The sequence below is a fragment of the Somniosus microcephalus genome, chromosome 1 (assembly GCF_052327205.1).
Source record: "Somniosus microcephalus isolate GS21.2 chromosome 1, FLI_Smic_1.0, whole genome shotgun sequence".
NCBI lineage: Eukaryota > Metazoa > Chordata > Chondrichthyes > Squaliformes > Somniosidae > Somniosus > Somniosus microcephalus.
In genome coordinates, this window is record NC_140987.1 from 382254502 (window position 1) to 382273311 (window position 18810).

The 18810-nt window shown below is 48.1% G+C and overlaps 1 protein-coding gene across 5 annotated transcripts in view; it reads left to right on the plus strand.

Moving 5' to 3' along the window:
• Positions 1-34: 34 nt before the first annotated feature.
• Positions 35-18810, plus strand: part of cstf2 (cleavage stimulation factor, 3' pre-RNA, subunit 2) — a 92359-nt gene continuing 73583 nt past the window's right edge. For all 5 annotated transcript variants that reach the window (XM_085996330.1, XM_085996356.1, XM_085996340.1 and 2 more), the window contains exons 1-2: positions 35-118; positions 1331-1409. In XM_085996330.1, the coding sequence (XP_085852456.1) occupies positions 64-118; positions 1331-1409 (134 nt within the window). In that variant the 5' untranslated portion in view covers positions 35-63. The remainder of the gene's footprint in view (positions 119-1330; positions 1410-18810) is intronic.

The following is an 18810-nucleotide window of genomic DNA, read 5'->3' on the forward strand; positions in this document are numbered from 1 at the left end:
AGGCGGAGCGACTGTCGGGGCGGCTTCCGTTTGCTCCCGGAAGCGGCGCGGAGAACGGTAGCTATGGCGAGCTTGGTGCGGGACCCGGCGATAGACCGCTCGCTGCGCTCCGTGTTCGGTAAGGGCCGGGGCGGGGGGAGATTCTTGGAGCCGCTAATGGGCACGGGTGAAGCTTCGGTCAAATGTGAGAGTGTTGGCCCCGTCCCGCGCTGGTTGCAGATGTCAGGGCGGCTCATGGACTCCATTGTAGGAGGAGGGTCAGCGAGAGAGAGCGCGGCCGTTCCGCTGCGGATTTAGTTACAGACCGGGCCTCGGGGCAGGTGGAGAGAGACTGGCTGCAAACCATCTTCAGTGTGGACGTTGGCACGACACGGCTAGTGAAGGAGCGTGATAAATGTATCCCGCCCAAGCAGATAGCGCCCCCCCAGCACAGTCCATGTGGATCCAGATGCTGTTGAGGTGATTAAAAAAGTTTAGGTAAAAACAAAGAACTACAAATGCTGTAAATACGCAGCAGGTCCGCTAGCATCTGCAAAGAGAAAAGACAGATTAATGTAGACCCTTTGCAAGTACGTCTGAAGAATGAATGGAGAAATGTCTCTCAGACCTTTTCACTGTCAACCTTTTTGCTAAGCCAGATCCTGTCTCGTCCTCCAATCGGATATGTATACTTCTTGCACTGGTTGCCAAATAACAGTCAGGAGAGGCAACACTAATCAGTTGTCCCCTAACTCCGAAATACTGAGGCCATTTATCATTCCGACCACTGCCCTGTCCAAAAAGGTAGCTCAGCACAAATCAGGGATTGATCTTCCTAGATAACAACAGAAAATGCTGGAAAAACTCAGCAGGCCAGGAAAAATATCTCAGCTGCGCCTCTCATCTTGTTTTTCCAGCATTTTCTGTTGTTATTTCGGATTTCCAACATATGCAGTATTTTGCTATTGATCTTTTTAGACTGTGGTCCTGGCCACTGGGTGCCTTCATGTTTGACTCATCGGGGAACTAAGATCCTCTTTAATGTAGAAAATGTATGTTGGATTTAACAGAAATTGCACACAAGTCCATAGTTCATGCCCTACTGTTTTGGAAAACCAACCTAATCACATGGTTTTTGAAGCTGGCCGGTCATGAAAAATATCTCAGCTGCGCCTCTCATCTTGTTTTTTCAGTATTTGCTTTAGTTACAGTGCAAACATTGGTTGAAGAAATCTAGTATTTCTGTAAAGCACTAAACTCAAATAAAAACCAAGGAATTGGAAATTAAAAGTGAATATTGATTACTAAGTTGATTTGAAATTCTTCCTCTATTATGCCTTCTCATTTGCAGTTGGGAATATTCCATATGAAGCTACAGAAGAACAGTTGAAGGATATTTTCTCTGAAGTTGGTCCAGTGTTGAGTTTCAGGTATCTTCCTTGTGTGACAATGCACAGTTGGCTGCTATCACATCTTGCACAGCACACTTTTGCATGCAATATTTTAGGAAGGTGTAAGATCCCCCCCAAAAAATCTTGTTCTCAGGATTCCTTTTTCCAGAGGAGTTTTTGCTGTTGAGATCACTTAACCCCTCTCCCCCTCCACCCCCCCCACCCCCGCAAAAGTAAATTCCAAAATTCATCAAGCTATAGATCATCAATTGGTCTCAAAAAATATAAAAACGGATTGTAAAAGCTTCTATAGGTATGTGAAAAGAAAAAGACTGGCGAAGGTAAATGTAGGTCCTTTACAGTCAGAGACGGGAGAATTTATAATGGGGAATGAGGAAATGGCAGAGAAATTAAATAAATACTTTGTTTCTGTCTTCATGGCGGAAGATACAAAAAACCTCCCAGAAATACGAGAAAACCAAGGGTGTGGCGAGAATGAGGAACGTAAAGAAATTATTATTAGTTAAAAAAACAGTACAGGTTGAGTGTCCTGAAGCGTCCTGAATCCGGCAACCTCGGGACTGAGGCCGAGCCGGTTTTTGTGTTTTTCCGGACTCCGGAACGTGTTTCTGATGTCCGAAGTCTGGAAATATCGCAACCTGGGCTCGGGCGTTTCAGAGCTTCGGACATCAGAAACAAGTCCCGAGTCTGGAAATGCCTGGGCCGCTCCGCGTAGCGCTGACGTGTTTCTCCGCCCTCCCCCTTCTGTTAAAGGGGAGGGACGCTGCGAGCTCTGCAGAGCATCCGATGGCCCACACTCGGCCACCAGGGTGGCGTGGTGCCGTGGCCGCAGCCTGGCAGACACACTTAGTGGAGCTGTGCAGATTAAGGAGGATAAAACACAACACTAAAGTTTTGTTGCATCACTCGCATTTTTCATAGGATTTTTCAAAAAAAGACAACAAAAGTTAATGGCTTTTTGAAGTACAGCCTGAGCATCCAAAATCAGGAGTTCCAGATTCCGGAACATATTACGGATTCTGGACGACCCTGCCACCAATCACCCCGGATTCTGGAACATTCTGGATTCCGGAACTCCCAATTTTGGACGCTCAACCTGTATTAGCAAAATTAATGGAACCAAAAGTCGATAAATCCCAAGGACCGGATGACCAACATCCTAGGGTTTTGAAAGAGGTGGCCATTGGAATAGTGGACACATTTGTTGTCATCTTCCAAAAATCTATAGATTCTGGAATGGTTCCTGCAGATTGGAGGATAGCAAATGTAACCCCGCTATTTAAGAAAGGAGAGAGAAAGAAAACAGCGAACTACAGACCTGTTAGCCTCACATCAGTAGTTGGGAAAATGCTGGAATCTATTATAAAGGATGCAATAACTGGGCACTTAGAAACTAATAGTAAGATTGGGCAGAGTCAACATGGATTTATGAAAGGGAAATTCTGTTTAGCAAACCTATTGGAATTCTTTGAGGATGTAACTAGTGGAGTAGACAAAGGGGAACCGGTAGATCTGCTGTATTTGGATTTTCAGAAGGCCTTCGATAAGGTTCCACACAAGAGGTTGTTGAACAAAATTAGGGCACATGGAATTGGGGGTAATCTACTAGCATGGATTGAGAATTGGTTAACAGACAGAAAGCAAAGAGTAGGCATAAACGGGTCTTTTTCAGGATGGTAGGCTCTGACTGGTGGGGTACCGCAAGGATCGGTGCTTGGGGCCCAGCTATTTACAATCTATATCAATGATTTGGATGAGGGGACTAAATGTAACATTTCCAAATTTGCTGATGACACAGAGCTAGGTGGCAGTTGCGAAGAGGATGTGAAGAGGCTTCAAGGGGATCTCTGTTTATGCGGTGAGGATGTTCCCAATGATGGGTGAAACTAGAACTAGGGGGCATAATCTTAGAATAAGGGGCTGCTCTTTCAAAACTGAGATGAGGAGAAACTTCTTCACTCAGAGGGTGGTAGGTTTGTGGAATTTGCTGCCCCAGAAAGCTGTGGAAGCTACATTTAAGGAGTTATTTTACAACTTCCAAAAAAAATATATTCCACTGAGAAGAAAAGGGTGTAAAAGAAAAGTCAGCCATCCGTGGCTAAGTAAAGAAATTAAGGATAGTATTCGACTAAAAACAAGGGCATATAAGGTAGCCAAATCTAGTGGGAGGATAGAGGATTGGGAAAACTTTAAAAGACAACAAAAAATAACAAAAAGATTGATTAAGAAAGGGAAGATAGATTATGAAAGTAAATTAGCAAAAAATATAAAAACAGATAGTAAGAGTTTTTATAGTTATATAAAAAGAAAAAGGGTGGCTAAAGTAAATGTTGGTCCATTAGAGGATCAGACTGGGAAATTAATGGTGGGAAATATGGAGATGGCAAAAACACTGAATGAATATTTTATATCAGTCTTTACAGTAGAAGACACTAAGAATATCCCAACACTGGACAAACGGGGCTAAAGGGGGGGGGAGCTAAACACGATCAAAATCACTAAAGAAGTGGTACTCGGTAAAATAATGGGACTCGAGGCGGATGATGCGCCATGGGGGGCACGGTGGCATAGTGGTTAGCACTGTTGCCTCACAGCGCCAGGGACCCGGGTTCAAATCTGGCCTCGGGCGACTGTCTGTGTGGAGTTTGCACATTCTCCCTGTGTCTGCGTGGGTTTCCTCCGGGTGCTCCGGTTTCCTCCCACAGTCCAAAGATGTGCAGGTTAGGTTGATTTGGCTATGATAAATTGACCCTTAGTGTTAGGGGATTAAATACGTGGGGTTACGGGGATAGGGTGGGATATGTGTCGGTGCAGGCTCGATGGGCCGAAATGGCCTCTATCTGCACTGTGGGGATTCTGTGATTCTGTGAATTACTCAAAAGACTGAGGTTAAGCGAGTAACAACCAGGCTTTTATTAACTAAAGAATGAAGGTCTAGTCTCGAGTGGTCGACCCGTCCAGAATACTAAGGGACTGGGAGGTAGTCACTTATATACCTGGAATAGTGGGAGGAGTCAGCCGAGGCATGTCCAGACCTGTACCTAGTGGAATACACATACACATACAGACAGGTATAACAGTGGTTTACCACATTCACCCCTTGTTTAAAAATGAGTCCGGCGGGGTGAAGTGTATTTAAAGGTTCGTGTATTGGAGTCTCTCCGGAGGTCTTGTCTGCCGCTGTGATCGACGTGGCGACGGCAGGGGTGGTGCAGCTTCCGGCGTCGCGTCCCGTGTAGGCTGGGGCACTGGAGTGTAGTCCTCGTGGGTGACGGTCCAAGGCGAGCCGGCTGCTGGGGTTGGATATCGGGTCGTGGGGGGGGGTTGGTAATGGGTAGTGGGTTACAGCGGTCCCCGAGGGTGTCGTGGGGGGGGGTGGTAATGGGTAGTGGGTTACAGCGGTCCCCGAGGGTGCGAGGTCTCGTATGGAGACTGTGTCCTCCCACCCGTCCGGGTATGCAATGTAAGCGTACTGGGGGTTGGCGTAGAGGAGGTCGACCCTCTCGACCAGGGGGTCCGTTTTATTGGTCCTCGCGTGTCTTCTCAGTAGTACCGGCCCTGGGGACGTCAGCCATGGCGGTAACGCTGTCCCCGATGTGGACTTCCTTGGGAAGACAAACATTTTCTCGTGAGGGGTGGCATTGGTGGCAGTGCAGAGCAGTGACCGAATCGAGGGGAGCACCTCCTGCCAGCGGGAGGTCGGAAGGCCCCTAGACTTTAAGGCTAGTAGGGCGGCCTTCCAAACTGTTGCATTCTCTCTTTCCACCTGTTGGTCCTGCTTGTGGCTATACCCCTAGCGAGCAGGTACTGGCGGAGTTCGTCGCTCATAAACGATGAGCCCCGGTCGCTATGGATATAGCTGGGGAAACTGAACAGGGTGAAGAGGCTGTTCAGACATTTAATGACCGTGGCACTGGTCATGTCCGGGCAGGGGATAGCGAACGGGAAACGGGAGTACTCGTCAATGATGTTGAGGAAGCACACATTGCGGTCGGAGGAGGGGAGAGGCCCTTTAAAATCGACGCTCAGGCGTTCGAAAGGGCGAGTGGCTTTTATCAGGTGGGCTCTGTCTGGTCTATAAAAGTGCGGTTTGCACTCAGCGCAGACTTGGCAGTTCTTGGTCATGGTCCTGACCTCCTCAATGGAGTAAGGCAGGTTGCGGGCCTTGATGAAGTGGAAGAACCCGGTGACCCCCGGGTGGCAGAGGTCATTGTGGAGGGCCCTCAGCCTATCGATCTGCGCGCTGGCGCAGGTGCCACGCGATAGGGCATCTGGGGGTTCATTGAGCTTCCCAGGCCGGTACAAGATCTCGTAATTGTAGGTGGAAAGTTCGATTCTCCACCTCAAGATCTTGTCATTTTTGATTTTGCCCCTCTGCTTGTTGTTGAACATAAAAGCAACTGAACGCTGGCCAGTGAGCAGGGTAAATCGTTTTCCGGCCAGGTAGTGCCTCCAATGACGCACAGCCTCCACAATAGCCTGGGCCTCCTTCTCGACCGCGGAGTGTCTGGTCTCCGGGCCCTGGCGGGTTCGTGAGAAGAATGCCACAGGTCTCCCCGCCTGATTAAGGGTGGCGGCCAGAGCGAAGTCGGACGCATCGCTTTCCACCTGGAAGGGGATGGATTCGTCCACTGCGTGCATGGTGGCTTTGGCAATGTCCTCCTTGATACGGTGGAAGGCCGAGCGGGCCTCTGCCATCAGGGGAAAAGAGGTGGGTTTGATCAGCGGACGGGCTTTGTCTGCATAGTAGGGGACCCACTGGGCGTAGTAGGAAAAAAAACCTAGGCACCTCTTCAGAGCTTTTAGGCAGTGGGGCAGTGGGAGTTCCATAAGGGGACGCGTCCGGTCCGGGTCGGGACCGATGACCGACCCCGTGTTCCACAACACAGCCAAGGATGGCGAGGCGGTCTGTGCGGAATATGCACTTCTCCTTGTTATATGTCAGGTTCAGGAGTTGGGCGGTGCGGAGGAATTTCTCGAGGTTTGCGTCATGGTCCTGCAAGTCATGGCCGCAGATGGTCACATTGTCTAGGTAAGGGAAAGTGGCCTGCAGCGCGTTTTGATCGACCATCCGGTCCATCTCCCTTTGGAAGACGGAGACCCCGTTGGTAACGCCAAAGGGAACCCTAAGGAAGTGATAGAGGCGGCCGTTTGCCTCAAAAGCAGTATACTGGCGGTCTTCGGGGCGGATGGGGAGCTGGTGGTACGCTGATTTCAGGTCAATGGTCGAAAAGACGCGGTACTGCGCGATCTGGTTGACCATGTCAGCTATGCGGGGGAGTGGGTAGGCGTCCAGCAGGGTGTAGCGGTTTATTGTTTGGCTGTAGTCGATGACCAGGCGTTGTTTCTCGCCGGTCTTAACGACCACAACCTGGGCTCGCCAGGGGCTGGAGCTGCCCTCAATAATCCCCTCCTTCAGGAGCCGCTCCACTTCAGTTTTGATGAAAACCCTGTCCCCGGCACTGTATCGCCTGCTCTTTGTGGCGATGGGCTTACAGTCGGGGGTGAGGTTAGCAAACAGTGGGGGGGGGTGGGACTCTGTGGAGAGGTTGCATCTGGTGCGCGGCGGGCAATTTGGAGGCTGCGGACTGTGAGTGGGGGGAGGGGGCCACCGTACGCCATCGTAACGCTTTTGAGGTGGCACTGGAAATCCAACCCCAGTAGAATGGCAGCGCAAAGTTGGGGCAGGACCAGGAGTTTAAAATTATTGAACACAGTCCCGTCTACTACTAGTGTCACCACGCAGTAGCCGCCAATGTCCGCTGACTGGGACTCGGCGGCCATAGAAATCCGCTGGTGCTCAGGCAGGACTGGGAGAGAGCAACGCCGCACCGTGTCGGGGTGGATGAAGCTCTCTGTGCTCCCGGAGTCAAAAAGGCAGTTTATTGCATGGCCGTTTACCTTAACGTCCATTTTAGACCGAGCTAGTTGGTGCGGTCTCGTTTGGTCCAGCATAACAGAGGCCAGCGTAGGGGTCGGTGTGTCGCTGCGGGTATCAGATTGGGGGGGGGGGGTTGGTGGCCTGCTGCGTCCCGGCTGGTGTCCAAGATGGCGGCGTCCATGATTCCCATGTGGCTGGAGTCGTCCAAGATGGCTGCTGCTGTGGTGGTTCGCACATGGCTGGGGAGGCCCAAGATGGCGGCCCGCACGGCCCACACGCGGCGCTGTTGGGGGCCCAAGATGGCGGCTCGCACGGCCCACACGCTGCGCTGCTGGCGTTCGGGGTGGCTTTGGCCTTGCAGACGCTAGCGTAATGTCCCTTTTTCCCGCAGCCCGAGCAGGTCGCATTCTTCGCCGGGCAGCGCGCTCTGGGGTGTTTGGCCTGGCCACAGAAGTAGCATTTCTGGCCTTGGGATACTGCTGTCTGGCTTTGGGACACTGCTGCGGTGGTTGGGCCGTTGTTGGGCTGTGGCTGGGGTGGCACGGTGCTATGGGGCTGTCCTACCGTGTCCCAGGTTGTCATTCCCCGCGGCGTCCACGGTGCAGAGGAGTAGGCATCCATGCCCCGGTAGGCTGCGTCCAGCGTTAGTGCGATTTCGGAGGCTTTGTCGAGGGTGAGGTCACTCTGCTCCAGCAGTTGCTGTCGGGTGTAGTTGGACCTGTGGCCCGCTACGAAGGCATCCCGGATCAGTTCCTCCGTGTACTTAGTGGGCGTTACCGCCTTACACCCACAGGCCCGGCCAAGCACGGACAGTGCTTGGAGGTATTCCTCAGTCGATTCCCCAGGTTGTTGCTTGCGACTCCCCAGGAGGTGCCTGGCGTAAACTTCGTTCACAGGGCGCGTGTACTGGGTCTTGAGGAGCTGGAGGGCGGCTGTGTACGAGGTCGCGTCCCGGATGACTGAGTACACTCGGTGGTTCACCTTGGAGATCAGGACAGACAGTTTGTTCGCATCCGTTACGACCGCAGTGGAGGCAGTCAGGAATGCCTCGAAGCACATGAGCCAGTGAGCAAACTTGGTGGAAGCGTCCGCTTCCCGACTGTCCAGGTCCAGGCATGCTGGTGTGAGGATCTTCTCCATTATAAAAAATTTAGTTAATAAAATTGATGCGCCATCAATTACTCAAAAGACTGAGGTTAAGCGAGTAACAACCAGGCTTTTATTAACTAAAGAATGAAGGTCTAGTCTCGAGTGGTCGACCCGTCCAGAATACTAAGGGACTGGGAGGTAGTCACTTATATACCTGGAATAGTGGGAGGAGTCAGCCGAGGCATGTCCAGACCTGTACCTAGTGGAATACACATACACATACAGACAGGTATAACAGTGGTTTACCACAGCGGATAAATCACCTGGACCTGATGGCTTGCATCCTAGGGTCTTGAGGGAAGTGGCGGTAGGGATTGTGGATGCATTGGTAATAATTTTCCAAAACTCCCTGGACTCGGCAAAGGTCCCGGCTGACTGGAAAACTGCTAATGTAACACCCTTATTTAAAAAGGGCAGTAGACAGAAGGCTGGAAACTATAGACCGGTTAGCCTAACATCTGTGGTAGGTAAAATTTTGGAGTCCATTATTAATGAGACAGTAACAGGACATTTGGATAATCATAATTTAATAGGACAAAGTCAGCATGGTTTTATGAAGGGGAAGTCATGTTTGACAAATTTACTGGAGTTCTTTGAGGAAGTAACATATAGGGTGGATAAAGGGGAACCAGTGGACGTAGTGTATTTAGACTTCCAAAAGGCATTTGACAAGGTGCCACACAAAAGATTATTGCTTAAGATAAAAAATCACGGGATTGGGGGTAATATTCTGGCATGGATAGAGGATTGGCTATCTAACAGAAGGCAGAGAGTTGGGATAAATGGTTCATTCTCAGACTGGCAATCGGTAACTAGTGGTGTTCCGCAGGGGTCAGTGCTGGGTCCCCAACTCTTTACAATCTATATTAACGATTTGGAGGAGGGGACCGAGTGTAACATATCAAAGTTTGCAGATGATACTAAGATGGGAGGGAAAGTAGTGAGTGAGGAGGACATAAAAAACCTGCAAGGGGACATAGACAGACTAAGTAAGTGGGCAGAGATTTGGCAGATGGAATACAATACTGGAAAGTGTGAGGTTATGCACTTTGGCAGGAAAAATCGTAGAGCAAGTTATTATCTTAATGGCAAGAAACTGGAAAGTACTGAAGTACAAAGGGATCTGGGGGTCCTGGTGCACGAAACTCAAAAGGTTAGTATGCAGGTGCAGCAAGTGATTAAGAAGGCCAATGGAATGTTGGCTTTCATTGCTAGGGGGATAGAATATAAAAATAGGGAGGTATTGCTTCAGTTGTACAAGGTATTGGTGAGACCGCACCTGGAATACTGCGTACAGTTTTGGTGTCCATACTTAAGAAAGGACATACTTGCTCTCGAGTCAGTACAAAGAAGGTTCACTCGGTTAATCCCAGGGATGAGGGGATGGACATATGAGGAGAGGTTGAGTAGATTTGGACTCTACTCATTGGAGTTCAGAAGAATGAGAGGCGATCTTATTGAAACATATAAGATTGTGAAGGGGTTGGATCGGGTGGATGCGGAGAAGATGTTCCCGATGATGGGTGAAACTAGAACTAGGGGGCATAGTCTTAGAATAAGGGGCTGCTCTTTCAAAACTGAGATGAGGAGGAACTACTTCACTCAGAGGGTGGTAGGTCCATGGAATATGCTGCCCCAAAAAGCTGTAGAAGCTACATCATTACATAAATTTAAAACAGAAATAGACAGTTTCCTAGAAGTAAAGGGAATTAAGGGTTACGGGGAGCGGGCAGGAATTTGGACGAGTCTAGGTTCGGATCGGTCATGGCCCTGTGGGTAGCGGAGCGGGCCCAGGGGCAGTGTAGCCTGATCCTCCTGCTATTGCGTGTGTCTAATTCTGTTAGATTCAGGAGATGGTTCGGTGATAGTGGATTGGCGGTTAGGATCAGATCAGCCATGATCTTATTGAATGGCGGAGCAGGCTCGAGGGGCCGATTGGCCTACTCCTGCTCCTATTTCTTATGTTCTTATGTATGTCAGGCTCAGTGAGTGGGCAAGAACATGGCAGATGGAATATAATGTGGATAAATATGAAGTTATCCACTTTGGTAGAAAAAACAGAAAGGCAAAGTATTTCCTAAATGGTGAAAGATTGGGTAATGCAGATGCTCAAAGGGACCTGGGTGTCCTTGTACATGAGTCACTGAACGTGAATGTGCAGATGCAGCAAGCCATTAGGAAGGCAAATGGTATGCTGGCCTTCATTACAAGAGGATTTGAGTACAGGAGTAAAGAAGTCTTACTCCAATTATATGGGGCCTTGGTGAGACCACACCTGGAGTACTGTGTACAATTTTGGTCTCCTTACCTAAGGAAGGATATACTTGCCATAGAGGGAGTGCAGTCTTCACGAGATTGATTCCTGGGATGGCGGGACTCGTATGAGAAGAGATTGAGTAAACTAGGCCTGTATTTTCTTGAATTCAGAAGAATGAGAGGGAATCTCATTGAAGCATACAAAATTATTACAGGGCTTGATAGGGTGGATGCTGGAAGAATGTTTCCTTTGGCTGGGGAGTCTAGAACCAGGGGCCACGGCCTCAGGATAAAGGGTAGGCCATTCAGGACTGAGATGAGAAGAAATTTCTTCACACAGAGGGTGGTGAATCTTTGGAATTCTCTACCCCAGAGGGCTGTGGAGGCTCAGTCATTGGGTATATTCAAAACAGAAGTCGATAGATTTCTGACAAGTAAGGGCATCAAGGGATATGGCGATAGGCCGGTGAATGGAGTTGAGGCAGAAGATCGGCCATGATCCCATTGAATGGCGGAGCAGGGCCGAATGGCCTACTCCTGCTCCTATTTCTTATGCTCTTATGTTCCAGTGCTGCAGCAGATGGTGAGAACAGCCTGGAATAGAACGGACTTTTTGTGTGCAAGCACCTGACTTATTCTCACTGTTTTCTCACAACAAAATGGAGATCTGAACACTGATGTTAGGGATTGTGGGCATGAATATTTTGGGGCACAAAATGTTGGTATCACAGGATGCTTTGCTGCCTTTGGTTGTAAGTATTTTAAAATCTAAAACCTTGTCTGTCTACTGCCTCTATTATCTTATCTATCTATCTTCTATCTATATATATAAAAAGCGGTTTGTCTGTCTGTTTTTCCGTCTTTCCGTTTGTCCGGCTATACAATCAAAAGTTATAGAGCGTACCTACACATATGTTATATCAAAAGAAAGCTTATCATTAGGGGACTCTCATAGGCGTATTTACTTTTTGGTCAGACAAAAATTGTTCCGACAGTATACAAAAAAGGTTCAAAAAAGGGCAACATTCCGCTCATTAGCGTTGAGTGACGTGATGGTTGACCAATCGTACAGGGGATTAACCTGATGGTTGACCAATCGGTGCGTCACGGGGGTCGTTTCATTGTGTGTGTGGGCGGGCCTAATCCTTCTGAGCTGAGGTGAGTGGCCGCCATCTTGATTCCTAACTCTTCATTTATTTTTCCCACTTTCTGCGTGTTTATTTTCAAATCTAGATTTCCAGCCAAAAAAAGTTGCTTTTAAAACACAATAAATTGTTTTTTTTAAAAAAAGTTAATTAATTTGTAAATCTTTTCTCTAACCTCATTAATTTTCCTACCTTTCACCCTTTTCCAGGGTTACCCCGGCTGTAGGCCTTGAAGCCTCGGCCTCTCCTCCCCAGCCACGCCCGAGCTAGGCACCTTCCGTCCCGCTTAACAAGCGGCCCGCGATCGCCGCCATCTTTGTAAAGGCTGGCGGGGCGGGCCTGAGCCAGGCGTGGCCACCGCCGCCATCTTTGTAAAGGCTGGCGGGGCGGTACGGAGCTCCGCGGAGCCATTGCCGGCGCTGGGCTCGGGTGCTTTGTGGCCTGTGGCCGAACGGCGGCTGCGGAGCTCGGGCTGCCCGTGTCGCTGGGCTCGGCTGGGCCATGTCAGTGCGGGTGTTCGCCTCGGCCAACGGCATCAGGGTAATGGCCGAGGCCGCCAAAAGTGTCCAAGGGAACGCGTTCATCCAGGTGCCTGGGCCCCGGGGCGGAAAGAGGGATTGGAGCGGGGGATGAGGGCTCGGGGAGGGGAGGGGGGGAGGGGAGGGAGGAGGGGGGAGAGGGGAAGGAGGAGGGGGGGGAGAGGGGAGGGAGTAGGGGGGAGAGGGAGGGAGGTAGGAGGGGGGGAGAGGGAGGGAGGTAGGAGGGGGGCGAGGGAGGGGGAGAGGGAGGGAGGGGGGCGAGGGAGGGGGGAGGAGAGGGAGGGGGAGGGGGAAGAGGGGGAGGAGGAGGGGGAGGGGGGAAGAGGGGGAGGGGGAGGGAAGAGGGAGGGGGGACAGTGGGGAGGAGGAGGGGGAGCGGAGAGGGGGGGAGAAGAGGGGGAGGGAGGAGGGGTTTCATCAATTAGGGCATTTCCTAATTAAGAAAAAGTCACAGAAACGGATACAGATTTATTGGCATCATTCGAACAACCAGCAAAGATTCAGCATCAAACTATGTCTGAGTTTCTGCTTCACACAGGCGGTCAGAAGCTGCAACGTAAGACTTCAAGCATTATTAACTACACCCTGGATCCCAAATATTAACCAGAATTATATTGAATGTTAGAAGTATTTTAAAGTACATAAAATTTAAATGTGGAACAAGTAACAGTATTTTGAAATTATTAAATCGCAGATTAAAAGCCTTAAGAAAGTGGCTCCTGATTCCTCCGGTCAGAGGGTAGCTGGCTTCATTGTCCTATAACACAGTCATCATCGCAATAGTTATAGGGCGTACCTACGCGCGCGTTACTTCCAAAGAAAGCTTACGCTTCCGGGACGGTCGTAAGCGTATTTACTTTTCGGTCGGACGAAAATTGTTCGCGCCTTATGCAAAAAACCTTCAAAATTAAACTAATTATCTGCTAATTAGCATTGATTGACTGACGTCAAGGTTCGACCAATCCTGTGCCGTCACCATTGACCAATCCTACAGTTCAGTCGCCTGATGGTTGGCCAATCGCTGCGTCTGTGGGCGGGACTAATCGTTTTCATCTCAGGGATGTGGCAGCCATTGCCTCAAGCTAAAAACCCCATTTACTTCCAGCTCAAAATCTGCTGATCCGGCTTCGAAAAAGTTTGTATCTCGTTATTTTTAAAAGATTTACCAAAAACGTTTTATAAGTACTTTCACTTTCATCTTTCAAGGTATTAAAAGGTAGAAATGTTGCCCGGCAGCAGATTGAGAGAGGGACACAGAGACAGGGCCCAAAAGCCTGGGACTCGATTTAAAATGTTGCCCGGCAGTAGATTCACAGAGGGACACAGAGAGGCCCCAAAGCCTGGGACTCGATTTAAACCGCCCGGCCCTGGCAAAGCCGGGCTCCCCCAGCTAGTTTATATATATTATAAAAGAGTTTGTCTGTCTGTCTGTCCGGCTATACAATCAAAAGTTATAGAGCGTACCTACACGCATGTTATATCAAAAGAAAGCTTATCATTAGGGGAGTCTCATAGGCGTATTTACTTTTTGGTCAGACAAAAATTGTTCGGACAGTATACAAAAAAGTTCAAAAATCCTCAAAACTCCGCTCATTAGCAGTTGACCAATCCTACCTCTCATTAGCGCTGAGTGACGTGCTGGTTGACCAATCCTACAGTTCAGTGACCTGATGGTTGACCAATCGGTGCGTCACGGGCGGGACCTAATCCTCCAGTCTCCCGAAACTTCGCCGCCATTTTTTTCATCCCCACAGCGACAGCAGCAGCCAAACAAACCCCCACATTTCGGCTCCGGGAGCGGCAGGTGAGTTTACACACAGCGGGCGGGGGAGCAGCAGCGTGGGGCCGTCACGCGGGGGAGCTCAGCTGGGGTCCGTCTCGGCCCGAGAGCCCGGCCGGGCCTCAAGTGCTAGACCCCGCATGGCTGGTATCACAACGGCACCGGGCCTCAGGCGCTAGGCAGAGAGAGGGGGACGGAGGAGAGGGAGGGACAGAGGGAGGGACAGACACGGGCAGGGAGACCGCGCAGCCCAAAATTGCCCTGGCAACGCCGGGCACCCCCAGTTAGTACTATAATAAGAAGAAGAACTTTAATTTATATAGCACTTTACACATCCTCAAGACGTCCCAAAGTGCTTCCCAGTTAATTAATTACCTCCAAAGTGTAGTCACTGTTCCATTGGCCAATGCCTCAGCCAATTTGCACACAGTATGGTCCCACAAACAGCAAATCAGGAAAGCGGCAAGTTAATCTGTTTTGGTGTTTTAGAGATAAATGTGGGAGAACTGACCAGCTCTTTACATAATGTCATGGGATCTTTTACATATTTATTTTGCCTGGTGCCATTGCTCCTAATGGAGACCGGGTGAAAGCTGTAGTTCAGCAATTCAGATTTCTAATGGAGAGATTCCAGCTTCGCATTCGTAACTTTTATTTGGAGACTCAGGAAAAAAAACTGAAGTATGGGCTATTTATATTTACAAGATATTTAAATCTGGTTTAAAAGAAAAAGCCTTGAAAACTGTCTTAATGGGAATTTTTAATTTGGAGAATGCAACTGATGCACCTCGACTGCATTAAAAATTCACATGCAATTCCCAAGATAAGAATACTTTCATTAACACACCTCTCAAATTCTTAAACTTTCCAAAGTGGAGTGCAGTATGTAACACATGACCAAGATGTGCAGTGACAAAATTAATTGTGAAGTTAAATGTATGTCAAAGCCTCTGTTTCTGCTTATTGCTAAGTAACTGAATGAAATAAATAACAAATGCATACTGTTTATTGTTTATTAATAAACTGATGATGACTTAATTATGAAAATGTGGTTTGAGGGATTCATTTTAATGTGCAATAAGCGTAGGCTGCTAGGGGAAAATGAAATGCATCACAAAATGTGTAATACTTGAGAGAAAGGTATGTTAATTGTCAGCTTGGCTCGGTGGTAGCACTCTCATCTATGAGTCAGAAGGTTATGGGTTCGAGACCCACTATGGAATAGCGAACATAACCGTTCAATGTAGTACTGAGGGAGTGCTGCATCTTTCAGATGAGATAGAATGACAAAATTGCAAAAATTGTTTATACCAATCTGGCATAAAAGGAAATCTAAAAAGGTGACTCAACCGTGGATAACAGGGGAAATTAGAGACAGCATAAAATCCAAAGATAGGGCGTATAAAATAGCCAAAAAAAGCGCCAGAGCGGAAGATTGGGAACAGTTTAAGATAGAGCAAAGGAGGGCAAAGGGCATGATCAAGAGGGGCAAAATAGCTTACGAAAACAAGCTGGCGGAAAATATAAAAACTAACTCCAAAAGCTTTTATAAATATATCAAAAGGAAAAGACTGGTGAAAACCAAAGTTGGTCCATTGCAGTCAGATACGGGGGAATATATAATGGGAAATAAGGAAATGGCAGATCAACTAAATGCATACTTTGGGTCAGTCTTTACGAAGGAAGACACAAAAAACCTCCCTGGGATATCGGGAAAAATAGGGACATTGGCAAAGGAGGAACTGACGCAAATCAATATCTCTAAGGATATGGTGTTAAGGAAGCTAAAGGGATTGAAGGTGGACAAATCCCCAGGGCCTGATAACATGCATCCTAGGGTACTGAAGGAGGTGGCCCTAGAGATAGCGGATGCACTAAGGATGATTTTTCAGAATTCATTAGACTCGGGAACAGTGCCGATGGATTGGAGGGTAGCTAACGTTACCCCACTATTCAAAAAGGGGGGTAGGGAAAAAGCAGGTAATTACAGACCTGTAAGCCTTACATCAGTTGTGGGCAAAATGCTGGAGTCCATCATTAAGGATGAAATAGCGGAGCACTTAGCAAATGGGGACAGGATAGGACAGAGTCAACATGGATTTACAAAGGGTAAATCGTGCTTGACTAATCTATTGGAATTTTTTGAGGGAGTAACTGGTAGAATAGATGGGGGAGAGCCAGTAGATGTGGTGTACCTGGACTTCCAAAAGGCCTTCGATAAGGTCCCACATAAAAGATTAGCATGGAAAATTGAGGCTCATGGGATAAAGGGGAAAGTTTTGGCGTGGATAGGGAACTGGCTGTCAGATAGAAAACAGAGAGTTGGAATAAACGGCTCATTTTCTGAATGGCAGGCAGTAACAAGTGGGGTACCACAGGGATCTGTCCTGGGCCCCCAGCTGTTCACAATTTACATTAATGACCTGGATCAGGGAGTCGGATGCAGCATTTCCAAATTTGCAGACGACACTAAACTAGGAGGTGGGGTGGGCTCAGAGGAAGAGACCAGGAAGCTCCAGAGCGATTTGGACAGACTGGGCGATTGGGCGGATAAATGGCAGATGCACTATAATGTGGACAAGTGCGAAGTTATCCACCTTGGGTGCAGGAACGGGAGGGCAAATTATTATTTAAATGGCAATAGATTGGGAGAGGGGGAAGTACAGAGAGACCTGGGTGTTCTTGTACACCAGTCACTGAAGGCGAGCATGCAGGTGCAACAGGCGGTCAAGAAGGCAAACGGTATGCTGGCCTTCATAGCAAAAGGGTTAGAATACAGGAACAGGGATACCTTGCTGCAGCTGTACAGGGCACTGGTGAGACCACACCTCGAGTACTGTGTACAGTTTTGGTCGCCTCATCTGAGGAAGGATGTTCTTGCCATGGAGGGGGTGCAGCGGCGATTCACCAGGCTGATACCAGGAATGGCGGGAATGACCTATGAGGAGAGACTATGTAGTTTAGGGATGTACACACTGGAGTTTAGAAGATTGAGAGGGGACCTCATAGAAGTGTATAAAATTCTGACAGGTCTAGACAGACTGGATGCAGAAGGAATGTTTCCCTTGGCGGGTGAGAACAGAACTAGAGGACATAATTTAAGGATAAGGGCTAAACCATTTAGGACAGAGATGAGGGGGAATTTCTTCACTCAGAGAGTGGTGAACCTGTGGAACTCATTGCCACAGAGGGCAGTGTACGCCAGCTCATTAAATATATTTAAGAGGGAATTAGATATATTTCTACGGGCAAAAGGGGTTAAGGGTTACGGAGAGAAGGCGGGGACGGGATACTGAATTAAAGGATCAGCCATGATCTCATTAAATGGCGGAGCAGGCACGAAGGGCCGAATGGCCTACTCCTGCTCCTATCTTCTATGTATCTATGTATCTATGTTAAAACAAGGCCCTGTCTGCCTGTGTAGGTAGATATAAATGATCCCATAGGATTTCTTGAAAAAGAGCAGGGAAGTTCTCCCACTGCCTGGCCAACGTTTAATTTTCAATCAGCATTGCCTAAAACATACTGACTGGTCATTTGATGTTTATGGGTCCTTGCTGTGTGCAAATTGGTTGCCGTGTTTACCTACACAAGTGACTATACTTCAAAACTATTTCTGTCTGTTTAGTGCCTTGAGACATTCCGAAGACAAGAAAATCGCTATATAAGTAACAGTCTTTAAGAAAATATGTTTACTCAGAGAGCTGTAAAAATTCCTTTTATACATATCTGATTGAACCATCAGAAAAACATTCAAAATCACAAAATGACAATTTTGAGTTGATATATTGTAGGGTTTCACTCAGTACCCAGTTTCATTTCTACCCTCCCCCAATCTGCCAGGCTTTGCTGCGGTGGTTGAGAGAATGATCAGCCTATTTTCTTCATCGATCCCTGGGCCTTTGTTAACGTCAATATTCAGCAGGTCACCAGATGGAACTTTTTTTACATTTTGGCTGGGGGTTATGGCATCTTTTTTTGATGAGTGGTAAATACATGATAAAGAGTAAAGCATTTTGGAGTACCATCACCCATGCAAGCATAGATGGAATATGAAATCATTGAATTTCTCAAAGTTAAAAAAAAAAATTCTTGGCACGTAAGCATTGCTGGTAAGGCTGGCATTTATTGCCTATCCCGAGTTGCCTTGAGAAGGTGCTTTGTGTTTAACCTCTGCAGTTCTTTGTAGCAGTTTGATGCAACTGAATGGCTTGCTAGGTCACTTCAGAAGGCAATTAAGAGTCAACCACATTGAAGTGGGACTGGAATCACATATAGGCCAGACTGGGTAATGATGGCAGGTTTCCTTCTTAAAGGATATTTGTGAACGGGTTGCATTTTTACAAAATCTGACAACTTCATGGTCACTTTTATTGATGCCAGCTTTTTTATTTAGGGATTTAAAAATCGGAATTAAAATTCTCACTCCCATGGTGGGATTTGAACTTGCATTCTCTGGATTATTAGTCAAGTTTACTAGATTACAGTCCAGTCCGCAGGTGTGACCCCGAGCTTCCGGTCGCCTGTCACTTTAATTCTCCCCTCCACTCCCGCTCTGATCTCTCCATCCTCGGCCTCTTACATTGTTCCAACGAAGTTCAACGTAAGCTCGAGGAACAGCACCTAGGCACTTTACAGCCTTCTGGACTTAACATCGAGTTCAACAATT